This window comes from Erigeron canadensis, chromosome 3 (genome assembly GCF_010389155.1).
Source record: "Erigeron canadensis isolate Cc75 chromosome 3, C_canadensis_v1, whole genome shotgun sequence".
Classification (NCBI taxonomy): domain Eukaryota; kingdom Viridiplantae; phylum Streptophyta; class Magnoliopsida; order Asterales; family Asteraceae; genus Erigeron; species Erigeron canadensis.
The window spans coordinates 43,658,259-43,676,769 of NC_057763.1; the positions used below are offsets into that span (position 1 = coordinate 43,658,259).

Below are 18,511 nucleotides of genomic sequence, written 5' to 3' on the forward strand. Positions count from 1 at the left end.
TGTTTGAAAACGATGATTCATATGTTTGAAAACTTTTTTTGAAAGATACATAATCGACGACTACATATATAGTGTTTAAAAACGATGGGCTGCCATCATTTTATTCTATCGAAGCATGGCACATTTTATCAGTACGGTAAATAACCATTCCCGAGATGTCAGTCGGTGGGGGGCCCACTATTCGCGGCGACGTCGCCGCAAATAGTGGTGACGTGGCATTCGTTTGTAGTCGTTTGTCAGTCAGCGTTGCAGGGTGTCGGGGGTCCCACTATTAGCGGCGACGTCGCCGCTAATACCCTGGTGGGTTGACCGTTGACCTGGTGGTATTACCCAATGCCTATATGTAATGCATGTGTCAACATGAATGGAGTTGACATATTATTATATATACTTACTAGCTAATCAATCCGGGTTCAACCCGGACTTATTAATATAAAGATTAAAAAAATTCGTCATCGCGATTATAATTGCGATTATAGTTGTGATAAAATTATTAGAGTTTTTTTATTAAACAAAAATATTTGTTATACAAAAATTACATCATTAAATAATAAAAATAAAACAAATTTTAAAAAGAAAACTATTTATGACATCATAAATAAATTAAACAAAAAAGAATTAAACTTTAAGAAAAAATGTGAGGATGACCCATAGGCTATTTTTTTAAAATGCTAAAAACATTTGTTATACAAAAATTACATCATTAAATAATAAAAATAAAATAAATTTTAAGAAGGAAACTATTTATGATATCATAAGTAAATTAAACAAAAAAGAATTAAACTTTGTAGAAAAATGTGAAGATGACACGTAACTATTTTTATAAAATGGTTATGTCATAAGAATCTTTCTTTATTACACATAGAGATCATTATCATTATTCTTTTAACATTTTTTAAAATAAGTCATTTTTTTCTTTTTGGAAAATTTGATTAATAGTTAAACTTGTGCTATATGATATTATAATAATAACCATTGCTTAATAGCCAGTGGCCCCCCAACCCCCACTTTTCAGGGGAACATGCGTTTGAATCTTGTCAAAGGTAAATTTGAGATTATGATTATCAAGTGGTTGATATTCACCTAGACATTAACCTGACTGAAAGATTAATGGATACCAGATGGTATGTGAAATTCGGGTTCCCATTTAATTATCTTTTTTATGATATTATAATAATATAAATAACATCGATGTACCTCGATTAGAACATCTCAAATAAATTTGGGTTTTTTGTGCCATAACTTATATTTGGTTTTTTTTGTGCCGCTAGTTTAAGGGTATTAAAGAAAAAAAAGAAGATACCTTTAAATTTATTCATTTCCTAAAGTTTATTTAGACTTCTAATTTAATGGATAAATAAGCACTATTGTTGCTATGTGCGAGTTTAAGTCTAAAGGTAGAGTTATAGTATAGCGGAAGTCGAAAAGGTTCAATGCTCAGTTGTAAGTAGATCACTAATATCCACCCAATTCTCCCTATTGTAACAAACTTTTAGAATTACTTTTTATAGAAAAACACGATTTTTTTATGGTAAGCGTTAGGTGGGCAAGAATATGGAATAAAAGCAAGTCAATATTACAATATGCATAGTTTTTAAGTGGGAATATTAATTCCAAAGTTCAATGCGTACAACCACCCATAAAGATTTTCAAAAATTCGAATATCTATCTATCTCTATATTCATATTCTTTCATATAATATCTACAACTAGTCATAATCACAACTCACACAATAATTGCATATCCTAGACAATATTGTCATACATGTAATGGTCTTCCAATCTATTGGATTCAATAATATTTTGTGAGAAATGATCCTTCCAAACTGGTTTCTATTTATATTTAAACTAGAAAAACTATGTAGATCTTTTGTTGAGAAAATTCCTTGGAGCAATTTATTAAATGGAAATTTTAATGAGAATCATATCTCTCTATTGATTTACTAATGAAAAATTACAATGTATACAAACTTTAACCAGCACGATACCCGCGCAATGCTGCGGTGGTCGTGGCGACAACGGTGTGATGGTGGGGGCGATTGTTGGTGGTGGTTGCGTCAGTGTCAAGTGGTGTAAATAATTGATGTAAAATGTTAGTGAAAATATTTTAAAAGATAAATGATCGATAGTGTAACTTAATCATTAATGTTAAGGAAGTGATGTAGGTGAAAATATTTTAAGGGGTGTTATGTGAAAATATTACACAATTTCACCATTTCCATAAATAAGAAGTTACGGACTATATATATATATTTTCTAATATAGTATAGATTAATATTATAAGTTTTTAATTGGTATAAATTTTACTTATCTATACTATATTATAAAGCAAATTCTCTTTTCAACTTTTAACTTTTCAACATTCGACAATGTACACATGATAATGCATGATGTACCATACTTCAATGTCCCACAACTTTCTCTTTCCTCCATAAATCATTTTATTCCACTAATTCTTTCAAAATCTTTCTCAAAAACCGTACATCGATAAATTATAAAAATTGTATGAGTGTTCTTAAAATTTCATGCTCTTTCATTAGAGATATCATTCGATATACTTTTAACGAATTTTTAAATCCGAGGGCGGAGCCTGTACAGTTAAGACATTTGGCTATGACACTTTATAACATATCACCTTCTATAACTTATAACCCTCATTTTCTCACCACCGCAAGTCTGTAACGGGCAGGTAGTTGCTCTCGTATATATGTATATAAAACTGAATCGAGATATGATATTTGAAAAATCACAATTTGTAAATCAAATTGCAAAATCAATCTGGTACCAATATAAAGTTTTTAATTAACGGTTTTAACTTCATTATATTTAAATCCATATATCAATTAATCAAAATTCTAAAATATATATTTTTGTTAAAGTTCGATATGTTAGAGCATATTCGTTTTACTTATCGTCCCCTACGTCCTTCGGACATAATAGTCTTTTTGAACCACTGTTTAACCTAATAATATTTAAAAAATTAGGATAAATATAAATTTATACTGAGCCGTAAATTTATCGAAATCTACCGTACCAATATCAACTTCAATCTTAAATCTAAATTATATAAACCGCGTGGATTGCGTCACGCTACGTACGCGCTCTCTCTATCATATATCAGATCAAAATACATAAATAAAGACGCAGATACGCAACCCTCAAAGCGTTCCGTGTTTGATCAAAAAAATTCACTTCAATTCCCCTCAAAATCTCGTCTAATTTGTGAGTATTTATTTTTCTATGTAACTTCTTTCAATTTTCAATTCTAATTGTGTTCGATCCCCCGTTAATTATGTTTATAAATCAATGAATGAATGAATTAATGCTTACTGTTAAATTGGATGTTAACTTAGTTTTTTGCTTTTTTGATATTTAGTTGAACTATAGTTTTAACCGATCCATATTGTGGTGATTGTATATGTTAAGTTGGTTGAATTCTTTATAGAATTGTAAAAACCGGTCCACATTGATATAATTATATCGTTTTTTTTTTTATATAAGTAATTAGTTGCGGCTGCTAATCTATGTGTTTTAAAAGGATTTTTATTGGCTGATATGGAACTAGTTATTATCAAATGTAGGAAAATTATAAGAATGTGTGTTGTTTGATCAAAGTTTCTACTATAATTGCTTGAATGCTGACGATGTTTGAACAGTGGCGGCTCGAGGTTTTTAGAGGCCTCAAACGAAATCAATTTTGTAGGCCTAATCCATTACCATATAAATTAAAGTAAATAAAAAAAAATTAGCTCGACTTTTATATGCAGATGTTGATACAAAAACTAAAAAGGCGTTACTGCAATGTAAGTTATATAATGATACTTAATCCAAAATCCAAACATTAAGTCTAATATACAAAATATTGAGGCCTTGAAAATTTGGGGGCCTAAAGCGATCGCCTAGTCTCATAGTACTGTTGAGCCACCTCTGTGTTTGAATCAACGTGTCATATTTATAGTTTCAACTTAATAATCGCTTTTTTTTTTGTTTGTTTTTGTGGTGTAGTTTCGGTGAAATATATAACGATACCAACCAACTTGGAAGAAAATGGGTGGAGACGGGCAACCTAACGAGCACGACAAAGGGCTGTTTGGTAATCTTGCTGGATATGCTGCCGGAGCTGCTGCAGGCCACTACCCTCCCCAACATGGTGGCGGTGGATACCCTCCCCAACATGGTAGTGGTGGATACCCGCCTCAAGGAGGCGCTTACCCACCACCGTCTGGTTACCCCCCACAAGGTGGATATCCTCCAGCCGGTGGTGGCTACCCTCCAGCAGGTTACCCTCCCTCTGGTGGCAGTGGCTACCCTCCGGCAGGGTATCCTCCCTCTGGTGGTGGCTATCCTCCACAGGGATACCCACCTGCTGGCTATCCTGGTCAATCCGGCTCACACAGCTCAGGAGGTTAGTTTTTGTTTCAACATTAACATGACACAAACTTGCATTGGAATTGAACTTTTTGCGCTTTCTCTCCTATATTTCATTTTATTCCTATGTTGCTAATCAAGACTTTTAGGAATAGAGAAAACAACAGATTTCGTTTACACCGTAAGTATCAAAAGATTTATTATGTTTAACCAAAGTATGCCATTAACTGCTACATAGATTGTTTCTGTTTACTTTTTAAAATAAATTCAAACCATATTTTCCTAGCATATTGCAAATAAATGACTTTGGTGTAGTTTGATGCCCATTTCTTAGAATACAATGGGTGTTTGGATGTGTTCATAGAAAGTGATTATGTCATCGTGAATAGTTATAGTAAGATGTGCTTATGTTGCTTAAAGCTGCTTATCATTTCTTACAATGACTTTTGATGCTGTTGAGTGTTCGGAAGAATATCATTGTTTAAGGATTAAGGAACCAATAAAGAAGGCTATCTCAGTAAATTTACTGTGATGTTTATGAGTATAGTTTTGATACGGAATGTGTCAAATAAATTAGCTAATCATCCCTAAAGAAACCACTTTATCATAAGCCGAAGTAGGCTACCTAAATTAACACTAGAAACCGGTAATCACTTGAAAATTTTAAAATCTATGTCAGTTGTGAAGGATTGTGATCTTGTGGCTCTGTTTTCTTTTACTTGAGCAATAATAAAACTCTAATGATACAAAAATTTGTTGATTTAGGACATGGACCTGGTATGGGAACAATGCTAGCTGGTGGCGCCGCTGCTGCAGCCGCTGCGTATGGAGTTCACCAACTAACATCATCTCATGGTCATGGAGGTCACATGTCTCATGGAGGCCATAACATGATGGGTCCAATGGGACACTATGGTGGTGGCAAGTTTAAGCATGGTAAGCATGGTGGTGGTAAGTTCAAGCACGGGAAGTTTGGGAAGCATGGAAAGTTTGGTAAGCACAAGGGAAAGCACTCTGGGTACAAGAAATGGAAGTAATTAACATCTCGCCTCTCGTATATTGAGCCCTGCACTATGCATGGACGATCTTAGTGGATTTGCTTTTACTTGACATGCTTTATACAGAATTTAACATACATTGAAGTATTTGTAATTTCCGTTTTAAAACTGTTAGAATAAGATATCCAAGTTGTGGTTAGTGCTGGATTTGAGATTGACACGTGCAGGAAACTAGAGAGAACGGTTCTGAGCATGTGCAAAACCAGACATTTTGTATATATGTAGAGGTGACAATATGGATGGGTTAGGTAATGGTCATTGGTCAATACCCTGTAACTTTTGTACCGGTTGGTAGGTTAACTTGAAAACACTTTTTTGTCGAAAGCTGACAGTTTTCCTATAAACAGTTTTTGGGTCATACGATACAAACATTATACTATTTGTATCTAATACGGAGTATATACTTTAGTTTAGTCTTTCAATAAATGATATAAGTGGAGTTATGCATTACAGTCCCCTCTGTGCAACTATCAATTGTTACGACCTTTATCTTGGTTAAATAGTTGACTATATAACAGATTTCATGACTCTATGCACATGCAAACACCTTAAAAAAACTGATTCAAGTGAGATCGGTTAACATCTGTTGTTGGTTCCCAAGTCAGTCTGATCTGTAAAGTCTAATGCTGAGATACCAAAAGAAGACTGAAACAAGCAAAACAGAACAGGAACACGTCCATTAGTTTCCTGGATTACTGGATCACTGGGTTTGAGCTCTTTAGTGACCGGAGTTTCATTATGCACTACTGAAAACTGGACTTTAAGACTGGCCAGACTACGCATTTTCTTGTCAACTAATTAAAGTGTCAACCAGTTGGTTAGAAATCGTAACTTTTGAAACTCTGGCTTATTTTTGTAATAAAATTGATAATATACATTAAACAAAAAGCAGCAAGGTTGGATCAAGTGGTTAACACCCTTGCCTCTAGAGACAGAGATCATGAGTTCTATCCTCATCCCTTGCAAGGCTGGAGGTCCTTTTTTATCTTTAGATAGAAACTGGAAGCAGTCTCTCTTCGCCGTCGAGGTATTAGGACCCAAAACCCATAGAAGACGACATTGGGCGTTACTTACTTACATTAAACAAAAATTTTCTAGTCATCAAACACTACAAAAATGCACATGAAAAACATTTTGTACTTTAAAACTACGATCGAGCATGTATTACTAACGGGGTTAAGTGTTAATAGATTGTTAACTACTTATAATTGATTAAGCTATATGTATAGTATAGAACCGGTATGGCACGTCTAACTTCAATTAATTTATGCACTTGATCATCTTGGAGAACCTATGCCTACACAATGCCGTCATTATTCTTGTAAACAAGATAAGAAATATTCCTCCCCAATAATAAAAGCTGAAACGCGTCGGGGAATAACGTTCGTTTAGTTGATTTTTATACTTATTGTATGTAATATATTCTATATGCCTACCCATCAAGTTTATGTGACTACACTAAATAAGCATCTTAAAATGGAACCATCTTTTTTCGCATGCTTAATCTGTATAAGCCTTATATATGAACATATGATCATACGGTCAGTGGTTTCCATTACAACCACAGTCACTGCTGCTGGTTTTTGGGTTCAAATTTGAAGGACAAAGTCGGCTAAAAACAAATCAACTAATTAACTTGAAACTTACAATCTTTTCATTTTCAGATATACTATGATAACAAGTATTCAAGTTATATAGAATTTAATCACAGTATCCATGAAATTAATTTGCTGGTCTTCTAAGTTCCCGGGGACAATCAACCCTTAGTTGAGATGAAATTGCTCGGAATTTGGGATGGGAGTAAATCATAATGAAAATGAGTACTCTCACATATTAATCAGGGACGTTGTTAAAAGAAATTCTTTACAGAAACAAAGATTCACACATTTATCTCAAGTGCAGGGGACTTGAATCCCCAACCTATATGTTGGTTAGTCACGTAAAGTCGCATTGATCATTAGGTTCAGCGGTTCAACCTGTCGAATATCAATGTTTAACATGTTACCTAAATCTTTTGATAAACTTGTTTATTCAAGCTCTAGAAGGTGCACATATGCCACATGTTTTACTCTCTATTAAAATGATGTTACATATCATAGAAATGCGTGAATCATATAATAAAGGAGGATTCCCAATTTCCCGCCTTCCTATATAACACTCTCCGGTCTCTAATCTATTTCAATCCAGATTAAAGCTTGACAACCTACAATTTGCAATCAACATACTAATTTGGTTGGTTTTCATCCGTCTCTTAATTAGATAATAAACATAACCATAATAGATTGGTGACTTTTAACTAGTTTGGTCCATTTGATCGTAGTTAAAGTTGTTAACTGACTAGCTTAATTGTTCTGTTACTTTGAAATCATCTTGATCTGTATATATATATATATATATATATATATGTATGTTTTTTTAGGGTGAAGAAAGATGGGACATAATGGGGAAAGAGGACTCTTCTCGCTTGGTGGATTCGGTAACGGTGGACACTTCCCTCAACAACATGGAGCATACCCTCCTCAAGGATATTATGGTTACACTCAATCCGGATATCCACAACATGGACATGCCGGTGGATACCCGCCACAAGCCTACCCAGGTGCTTATCATTCAGGTAATTAGTTTTGACAATACTTTCTTGTAACAAACGCCGTTGACTACAAACATGAATGTTGTCCTGATGAGAAATTCTCAACAGGTCATGGTGGCCATGGTGCAGGATTCTTAGCTGGTGGTGCAACCCACGGGGTTGGTGGATATGGAGCTCATCATGTTTCTCATGGTCATGGAGGATCCCATGGCTATGGATCACACGGCAATGGAGGCTATGGGCAGCACCATGGTAAGTTCAACCATGGAAAGTTTGGCCAGCATGGAGGCAAATTTGGAAATCACAGGATGTGGAAATGAGCAAGTTCGTGCTGTTAGCCCTGCCCCTGCCAAGTTTGTTCCACTGCATGTGTTTGAATTAACGTACTGTCGTATGTTAGCTACCGTTGTGTTGTTTCTTTGTGCTGTTAAGTAGTTTGTAATAAACACAAAATAAAGAGGGCAAACTTTGCTGGAACCTTTGTGACTCAATCATCTATAAAAATATTTCTTAGCGTGTTTTAATTTAATTGTCATATCACTGACACAGGTGCCTCCACACATAGAAGTGGTTCCTAACCAAACTTATGGAGGCACACTGTCTTCCAAGATGCTAATCTTGCAACCCTATGGATACTGACTCAATTGACTTATTTTTCACTGACCCGCTGCTACTAATCAGCCCGGCCAAGTCACTAATGACATATATAGTTCCTAAATTGATTGTTGTGAATCACCATGTAAATGCATTGATTCACATCCCAGATCCATCAATTACACTAACTAACGTTATTTATTAACACTAATTAAGTGCACGGGTCTGATGTCTAATATCATGATGAGATATAACAAAATAGCAAGGTAAAAGAAGACAGAAACACACAACATAACAAAAATTATCTTGACCATCAAAATATATATGTCATATAATATGAAAAAGGGTAAAGGGGAAAACGTTGAATATAGTCATCTATCACTAGATTTAAGCCCTTTTAATCACCTAGTTTTTAATGTATCTTTGAAGAGATGGATTTAGGCTAGCTGGATCATCCTCGAAGCCTTTTGTGGAGTAAACTTAGTTAACTGTTATACTATATGATTAATGCAAGGAGGATAGATATACACGGACTTGGCGATTATAGTTGTATTATGTGGGTCACAAAAGAGATCTTTTTTTTTTTGTACTTGAAGGACCCAATCTGCCCACCAGACTGTCCGCTTTTCTTCTTTAAATGCTTGACTTGTAGGGTACCATAGGCCAAGGCTCTTAGCTGGTAGCTGGCAGGCCCGAATTGCCTAACCAGTTCTCAACACCTGTAGACCCGCAAATCATTTCCTACTTCAAAATGTTTATGTATAACTCACGGGATTAAGTGTTAATCTATAATTGTTGGAGTGTAACTTTCATATTGATCAAGAGTTATGTGAATAGAACCCATATGACACAAAAACATGTGGATCTTAATTTACGCGTCTGATCATTTTGGAGAATATATTCCTACACATACTATATGTTGTCATAATTGTTACAAAAAAGCAATTTGTATTTATTCTTCCCAACACTAATTAAAGTTCTAAACGTGTTGGCACATAAGTATTAGTTCTTTTAGTTTTTTGGTATGTTAGGCGTCTATTGACAGGTTGCTTTTATACCCATCATATATATGATAATTCACTGTCCATTGAATTAGAATATTACGTTTTTATGTCTTTCAAACGAATTTGCACTGCATGATTATCAAGTTTATAAGCTCATTTGATACTCTTGTTTAGTCAACCTCTAGGAAGTACGTATACATTTACCATGTGTAGATTCTCCATCAACGTATCACACGCATTTAAGTAAGAAACGTGTGAATCAAATACAAAGGCAGATTCTTGTTTTCCTATATATAACAGTCTGCTCCTCTCTGAATCTGATATTAATTGGCTAACTGCAATCTAGATCGATCAGAGCTTGACCACCTACGTACAAGTTTGAAATCAATTAACAAATATTGAATTCGGTTAGTCTTCATCTTCGATCTATTCTCTTGTTCTTCCGATGTAGTAAGAATATATTAGTGCCTTAATCATACAAAAACGTACAGCACTAATTATATGATAGTTGCTTTTTGAAAATAATGATATGATAATTAACTTAATTTGTGAATATCAGGCAATTTTTGATGTTGTAAAAGTAGATTTTAGGTGGCGTTTAACTTGTCCTGTTCGTTTGATTAGGTTCTTTTATACGAGTATCTAAATTAAGTTTTGTTTGCTGACTCATTTCTTAGCTAGCTAGCTAGGTTGAAGAAAGATGGGACATAATGGAGAAAAAGGACTATACTCACACCTTGGTGGATATGGTGGTGGTGGACAATATTACCCCCAACAACATGGAGCATACCCTCCCCAAGGGTATGGTTATCCGCAATATGGACATGCCGGCGGATACCCACCACAAGGCTATCCAGGTGTACAACATTCAGCTGGTTAGTTCCGACGACAAAACTTTCTTCCAACAGCTGTCGTAGATTTAATTGCACTCGCTTGTGGCCTTGCAACTTAAAACATGTATATCTTTTTTTTGTCCTCACGTGAAATCCTGGATCAACAGGGCATGGAGGACTTGGTGCGGGATTGCTAGCAGCTGGTGGTGCAGCACTTGGGGCTGCTGCATATGGAACTCATCACGGATCACATGGTTATGGATCCCATGGCTATGGATCTCACGGTTATGGATCGCACGGCTATGGATCCCATGGTTACGGAGGCTATGGGCATGGTAAGTTCAAGCACGGAAAGTTCGGAAAGCATGGAAAGTTTGGCAAGCATGGAGGGAAATATGGAAAGCACAAGATGTGGAAATAATGAATTCAAATTGAACGCTTGTTTTGTTTGAATCAGATATTATCAATTATCTATTATATTATTGTGTTTTTGCTGTGATATCAAATCGTTTGTAATAATCAAACACAAAATAAAGAGAACAACTTTGCTGGAACCTTTAATTTGTGGCTCATCTATGAAGATCTTTCTTTGCATGTTTTTAATTGTCATTTCATCTAACCAGATCCATGCTGCCATATATATTGACTAATTCAAGATTAAGTTTCTTGGGCTAATAAACGGAGTGGTATTGTTGGGGGTTAGGCTACTTACACCACGTCGTGTCATGTAGCATCTTGGGTTACTGGGAGTTGTCTGTGAAAAAACAAGAGAGTGAAGTTGCTTGGGAGGTGAGGTAGCCTAATGATGATTTTCATTTAATATTGATTAAAAATACATTTCTTTTTCATTTAATACTCTCAGAGTCAAAGAAAAAGAAAGCAATAGGTGAGAAGATATCCAAGGGCACCTAAGGGCTCCCCATTGAAGATAGCCTTAATTAGGCGTCCTTGAGCTGCACATCTTATCCTTACAAATCCTTATACATCCTTATAAATCCTTCAAATCCTATAATTTTATCTCCAACCATACAAACATCCTTACATATCCTTACATTTTCTTTTACCTCCAACTAAAATAAAAATATATTAGGTGAGGACAAGTAAGGACATCCTTCATAAAATCTTTAGTTTTGGACAAGCTTCAATGACAAAAGATATCCAAAGACACATAAAGGCTGTAAAAAGATTGAATTGAAAAAGAAACTGTATTGATGATATTTGTGATGATTATTACAACCTATTGTAGCATCTATTTATACAAGAAATCAAAGAGCTAAATATGGAAATAAAATCATAGTTATGAATCGGCTTGATTTTTGATGTGTTGCCCAAGTCGTGATCTTCTATTTAGAGAAATGATTTGATCTCATCTTCTAACAGCCTAAAGACACCCTGTTAAGATAGCCTAATCAAGTTTATGCCTCTCTCTCCCTACACAAATTCGGTTGCCCATTATCTACTTCCTCAAATAATAACTACTTAAAATTTGGCAACCAATAAAAGCATCACGACTTGAATAATAAACACCGAGTGAGTGAGGATAGAAGAATTTAGCTTTATTCACTAGCTAATATGTTCGAGTTCTTGATAGTCAAAAAATTAATAATGCCATAAATGGCAAGATTCGTTGAGTTGTTTCAACAATATTCCTCTCCTTTTTGCACATTGTTTATTTGTTTTATTTGTGGGGAGAGAGTTTAGGATGGAGGAATGTGATACCAATTCAAAAGTACGAATAGCTAGGGGTCATATTCATAAAAAAAAAAATGGCAAGAATTCTTGTTTCAATTACAAAAAATAATCATCCAACCATCAATAAATGAACTCGTACATGAGGAACTTAGATTTTAAATTTTAGTGTAAGTAAAATGTTCTTAGGTTGTGTTTGGTCCGCGAATGTTTTTGAAAGGAATGGATCGAATTTGATGAAATGGAATGAAATTTAATGGAATGGAATTTGATTCAAATAGTATGTTTGGTTAGTAAAATGCAAAAGGAATGAATGATCTCATAATAGGTTTTATGAAACTAGAGTTTAGTATATTAAAATATATTTTACGGAGACCAAATTAATCAAGTTTTATAACAAGTAAAAACAATAATTTAAAGTTTAGCAGCGTTGGAACAACGCATAAGAAGAATAAAGTCGATATTGTACGTGCGTTACACATCATTAATTCATCCTTATTTCTCACTCGAATACGTATGTACCAGTATAACACCCCATCCCCAATCCGGCACCACCATTTATAAATTCTAACGAGTAATATTTATTGATCAGACTTGGACTATATAATTTAGTGTGTGTGTTTAATTAATTTTGAACTTCATCTTTCTCTCGAAAAAAATATTGTAGCTTTTATTTTCCTATATATCGATCAAACCAAAAGTCGGAAAAACTAAATATGGGCAGTGGATACCATAACGGTGAAAAAGGTTTGTTCCCTTATCATGCTGGCGGTGGACAGTATCCTCCACCACATGTAGGGTATGCGTACCCTTACCCGCCCCCTGGTTATTCTTCTCACGTTGGATATCCACCAAACGTCTATCCTCCATCCATTGGTTATCAGCCTGTAGCCTATCATGGCTCATCGGCTCCCTATTATTCAGGTAATTAGCTCCGCTCACCATTTCTCGATGATATCATGCATGTTCCTTGTAAACGTATATATGTGTAACACCCCATTTGTCACGCTAACTAAAAAGATAGCGTGGGCAAATAAGATGTTACAAAATAATAATGAAAGTCCACACTTTAAAGTGTGAACTTTTAATTCTACACACTTTTAGTTATATATATTTTTACACACATAAAAACGTGACAAAAATTTTAATTTGTTCACGCTAAGTAAAAGTGTGAATAAATGTAACATAATTTGTAGTGAGTTACGTATTTGTAGGTGTTAAGAAATGATTATTATGAGAATTTTTTGTGATTAATGATTAATGTAAGATGTACATAATGGTGTAAAAACATTAATTAATTTGCAATTTTGTATACACATAGAAAATTAAAGATCAAACTGTTAACATAAACTTTGTACGTACGTATGAACAACATATATACAAACTTGAGATAATTTAATTACGAGTATAATCGCCTTCTTTGAAGAATAAGATATGCGGTGATGAAAAGTGAACGTGTACTAAGACAACTTTTGGATTCTTCGGAATTCAAGGTTAATCCCAATGAGGGCTCTTTCCGGCAAATCCATTTCCACAGTAACCAACATTTTCTCAAGAGCATTTAATTTATGTTTTTTTCGTGATAAAGAGGTAACGTGAATTTTGTAACAATAAGTCAATAAGAGGAGTCGCTGATTCGTGCCCTTGAAAGAAATAATTCGGTCACTCATGACTAATCAATTTCATACATATAAGCGGGCCCGGGTAAAAAGATTTTGTTCAAGAATGGTGGTTTGGGGTGGTGGCTTTATGATGGGTTATGGCGATACGTACTCTTTTATTTGTTTTAAGTTTCAAATTGATAAGTCATATGATTTATTGTCGCATGTTACCTCTTTCTTCAAATAAAAAAAAAAAAGAGTTAAATGCAAGAATGGTCCATGTGGTTTGTCACTTTTTGCAACGGCAATCCCTCTCTTGATTTTTTAGCAGTCGTGATCCTTAAAGATATGTTTCAGTTGCAATGGTAGTCCCTCAATAATGTGTTGGTGTAGGTGGAAGAACGTTAATACCCATCATGTGTTACTCACATGGGAAACTTAACGACACTAATTAACGATTCTGTCAGTGAGGGACCGTCGTTGCAACTAAAACATATCTTCAGGGACCACAGTTGCTAAAAAATCAAGAGAGGAACTACCATTGCAAAAAGTGACAAACCACGGGGACCATTCTTGTATTTAACTCTAAAATATATATATATATATATATATATATATAAATTAATAATTGTCCTTTTTTCAGGCCATTAATCCGTTTTATTCCTTAGATCTTCTTGCGTGGGAAGTCAACAAATAAATTAAGAATTTTCCTAAGATGGTCTAGAAAAGAATTTGTGCTCATCGGTTTTTCTTGGAATGCTGTTTTTTATGTGTGGATCTTAGAAACTATATATATTCTCTCAAAAACTTAAAATATAACAAAATTAACTATTTATTTAGGGCATGGAAGCCACAAGCACGGGGGAGTGGGAACATTTCTAGCCGGTGGTGCAGCAGCAGTGACAGCTTCATATGGAACTCATCACATGCCTCATTATGGTTACGGATACCATGGGCATCACCATCATCACCACCACGGAAAGTTTAAGCATTACAAGTTCAAGCGTGCAAAGTTTGGCAAGCGATGGAAGCATGGAGGGATATATGGAAGGCACAAAATGTGGAAATGATATAATACTATGCTTATTTGTACCTAAAATTTGGAACGATCTTCTCGATCTAATGTAATTGCGTTATGTTCATTGGTTTCTCGACTAATCAAACATACTAAAGTGTGACCCTTATCAAGATGGTCTTCCTTCGTGGTATTAGCTAGATGGTTTGTTACATATATATCATACGTCCATCACACTTGGTTTTTGTTGCTAATTTGTTTGATATATATTTTTACATTTGAATGAAATGGGGTGAAGATTTCGATTCCATAATTTGAGAGTTTTGTATTACAACAAACCAATGGAAATTATGTATATATGTTGGAGAAAGGGAATATAAGGTTGTCCGACACCTAAGCTTAGATGTGGAACCCCTCACATACTAATATTTAATTATATATTGTTTAATGAATAAATGCATGGGTCTCCATAATTTTTATGGTTTAAAAAATTAATATGTGAGTTTCTGACATTTAAGCTTAAGTAACAGCCTTATATTCCCATCCCCATGTATGCTTGAATGTGTCAATGTAATAACACTGAAACATCAGTTTTGGGCCATGTGACTTCTAATAAGTCATGTTTTAATGGAAATCTTTGAGAATAATGGGCCGGACAGCCCTTTTGATAATGGGCTTTTGGATACAAAAAGATTAAAGATGTAGTAATACTCTATTTTACAGGCCCAAATGCGACAAGAACTACATCTACGTTCGATCATAACATTGCACCACAACCACGCATGCGGCATGCACGAGTTTATAAAATCAATCCATTAGTCTTGAAATTTAGTTGAAGTAAAGCTAACATGCTAATGCTTATCTATTTGATTTTTAAGTAAATTAACTTTGTGTCAGACAATTGAAAGTATGAAGATTTGAGCTTAAGATTTCGTTGCTTTTATTTATTTATTTATACGTTTCATTGTTAAAAGTGTGAAGATTTATAAAATTTTGTCACATTATAAGTACTTTGCAAAAGAGTGTCATTTTATTTACATAGTAACTTAATTTATACATCACTTTCACGTTTTAAGATAAGTATATATTTTAGAAATGTGTAAATCAATAAATACGTTAATGTATCCCATATTGGTAGTTATCCACTGCTACCTGCAGGCCATTTTCTAGCTAGGTCCATGAGCTACAAATATTGTTTGCATTACACCTACCTTGTTGATGTTTTGTTTAATTACATACTCATATGGTCTGTTCTTCTAGCAGGTGCAGGACATACAAATATTATTGTTTGCATTACACCTGGCCTTTTTGCTTTTCTCGATCAGTGGATAGCTAGCTTGAATATTTTAGAATACACGAACGAATTTTGGCACAATCTAGAGATTATTGTTACAGATATCGTATGAGGTATACAGAATGTATGACCAAGAGAGAGACCATATATCATCAATGGATAAATAATCGGTAAAAGATCGGAAATTTAATTCTCTTGTATCTGTTAATGAAACATGTCACATGCATAATTAAGAGGGGGTTATATTATCATAAATAGTTAATATCGAGTAAGTGAGACATATTAGCCTGTTTGATTATGACCAAAAGGAACAAGTGGACACCATAGTATAGTAATTGCGATTTGAACATTGAACCTCGCCAGGACCACCATACATACCCATATACTAGATTGAATGGACCCAACAACAGGCGTCAAATAAGTTCATTTGGATACCAAACATCAATAAATTATAGATTGGTATTTCAAGAGACTTGATACTTAGAGTTCTTAGGTTTCCCTATATTTGGAGAGTTGGCTATATATATAGTATAGGGCTGTCAACGAGCCGAGCTTTTTTCGAGTAGCTCGAGCTCGAGCTCAACTCGATCGAGTCGAACTATTATCGAGCTCGAGCCCTAAATTCAGGCTCGAAATAATTATCGAGTCGAGCTCAAGCTTTACATTGTCCAACTCGAATACTTATCGAGCTTTTCATATATTATGTATATATTTATATATATAATTCTTAAATAGTAAATTTCTAATTCTACAGAGGCTATTTGTATAAATTTTGTTATTAGTGATATATTCTACAAGGGCTCGACTCGATAATACCCCTAATATATAAATTAGAGACAATTGATTGTACATTGAATTAACCGAGATTAGGTTTAGAAAGGGGATGATGCGTGTTTTTGGTTATTTGTTGGCGATTCCCCGAAGATAAGGTTCGTGCCTCTTTACGCCAATCAAATGTGTATGGGTGTTAGCCAATTATGATCGTGCTATTGAATGGGTTTTAGATCTGATTGATTGTGTTGTGAATTATGTTGATCGATCGTATATTATTATGCCTTGGAAGGTCTTTAAGGTTCTCCTTTTATAAGGAGAATTTATTTTGGAGGAAAGTCAAGCCTCTTTAGGGTTTCCTTAAGTCCTAGGTTATAAGAGTTCAGAAGGATTCTTTCCTTCTCTATTGGACCTAAGTGATAAGATCAAATCCCGAGTTTATAGGGAAACAATTCTTATGTCTTTTATCTTCTGAGGGGGGCTTCGTTACAGATAGTTTTCGTGTCGTAGCGTGTTATTGTTTCTTCGTGTGACAGGTTATGCGTACCGTTGGGAAGGTTTATCATAAACAATGACATTAAAACCAAATTTGTCCTTAAAAGAAAGAAAAGAAAGAAAAAATGTTCGTTTGGGTCACAACACAAACTGAAGATTATTGTGATCATTGGATACTATATTTTATATGTGCTAGCTAACGAACTTTTGGCTATAAAGGACTAATTAGTATTATTGTTATTGTCGTTTTATTATTGATGCGATTGGCCTCTTGGGTAATTTTGATAATGAAATCGAAAACAGATTTACATGCATGTTTATTCCGTATATTAAAGTCAAACATGATAAAGCATATGTAGACTAGAAGCTCCTTTAGGTTTTGAATTGTCTGCTAAATGAAAACATTAAAAGGACGCTTTATAGTCTTGAAAAGTAAGATATGATAATGATAATAATTGAAGATGACGAGCAACTAGTTATATCAAGAGTTTGAAGAATTGAGCACAGCCATATTATATGCCAGAAAATAAAGTATTCAAACTAGGCCTGCCAAAATGGACGGGGTGCCAAAATGGACGGATCCCCCGCCCCCGGGGGTGGGGGTTAAGGTAACGGGTCAAAACAGGTCATTCCAAGAGCTGAATCCGCACTCAAAAGGTTGTACCAGCCAAATGATAGATATTATTAAAGCATACAATTAATGTCGACATCCTTCGTCTTACTAATTTGTACATTAAATTTCCAAATGTGCTGCTTAATTTGGGTTTGAGTTGAGGACAAAGCCTAGATGAATATAAACTCAAAGTCTCTATTGTCATATGAAAAAATTGGTATTTTAAGTCTTATCTCATCAAGAGGCAATAGTTAAATTGTTGTTTTTCTTTCAAGTCTTTTCATTATTTATTATTTCTTATGTTTTTTAGTTTTAATTTAACTGCATTATCTAAATCAAAAACCAGGAAAGAAAACTGATTGCGATAGGATGAAAGTTGAACATAAAGTATGTGATGGAGATGTGAATGTGATAAAAACTTTTTGTGAAAACAAAAAAGAAATCCAAAAACAACCAAAACAGGTCACCATCCCAAAGGAGTGGATTGGGGAAAGAGAACATGGCCATTGGCAACTTTGTTCTTTTACCTTAATTAATTTAATTATGCTACTATATAGTAGTATTACTATTACTATGTGATTTTGACC

General features: G+C 34.4%; 3 protein-coding genes across 4 annotated transcripts; all 3 read left to right on the forward strand.

The window, feature by feature from the left end:
* The first annotated feature begins 3,091 nt into the window (after positions 1 to 3,091).
* Positions 3,092 to 11,007, forward strand: LOC122592193 (glycine-rich cell wall structural protein 1.8-like). The gene is made up of 8 exons (XM_043764392.1): positions 3,092 to 3,221; positions 4,005 to 4,404; positions 5,133 to 5,400; positions 7,876 to 8,039; positions 8,124 to 8,267; positions 8,323 to 8,398; positions 10,310 to 10,488; positions 10,614 to 11,007. Exons 2-8 carry the CDS (start codon positions 4,047 to 4,049, stop codon positions 10,865 to 10,867), a joined length of 1,443 nt encoding a protein of 480 aa, XP_043620327.1. The 5' UTR covers positions 3,092 to 3,221; positions 4,005 to 4,046; the 3' UTR covers positions 10,868 to 11,007.
* Positions 7,547 to 8,539, forward strand: LOC122590778 (glycine-rich protein A3-like). 2 transcript variants are annotated; one of them, XM_043762950.1, is made up of 3 exons: positions 7,547 to 7,657; positions 7,845 to 8,039; positions 8,145 to 8,539. In XM_043762950.1, exons 2-3 carry the CDS (start codon positions 7,856 to 7,858, stop codon positions 8,333 to 8,335), a joined length of 375 nt encoding a protein of 124 aa, XP_043618885.1. In that variant the 5' UTR covers positions 7,547 to 7,657; positions 7,845 to 7,855; the 3' UTR covers positions 8,336 to 8,539. The 2 variants fall into 2 exon arrangements, with proteins under 2 accessions (XP_043618885.1, XP_043618884.1); XM_043762949.1 differs by having other exon boundaries at positions 7,548 to 7,657; positions 8,124 to 8,539.
* A 1,682-nt stretch (positions 11,008 to 12,689) lies between the features above and the next one.
* LOC122594507 (glycine-rich protein A3-like) lies at positions 12,690 to 14,920 on the forward strand. The gene is made up of 2 exons (XM_043766954.1): positions 12,690 to 13,059; positions 14,577 to 14,920. The coding sequence occupies exons 1-2, from the start codon at positions 12,852 to 12,854 to the stop codon at positions 14,804 to 14,806; spliced, it is 438 nt and encodes a 145-aa protein (XP_043622889.1). The 5' UTR covers positions 12,690 to 12,851; the 3' UTR covers positions 14,807 to 14,920.
* Positions 14,921 to 18,511: the final 3,591 nt, after the last annotated feature.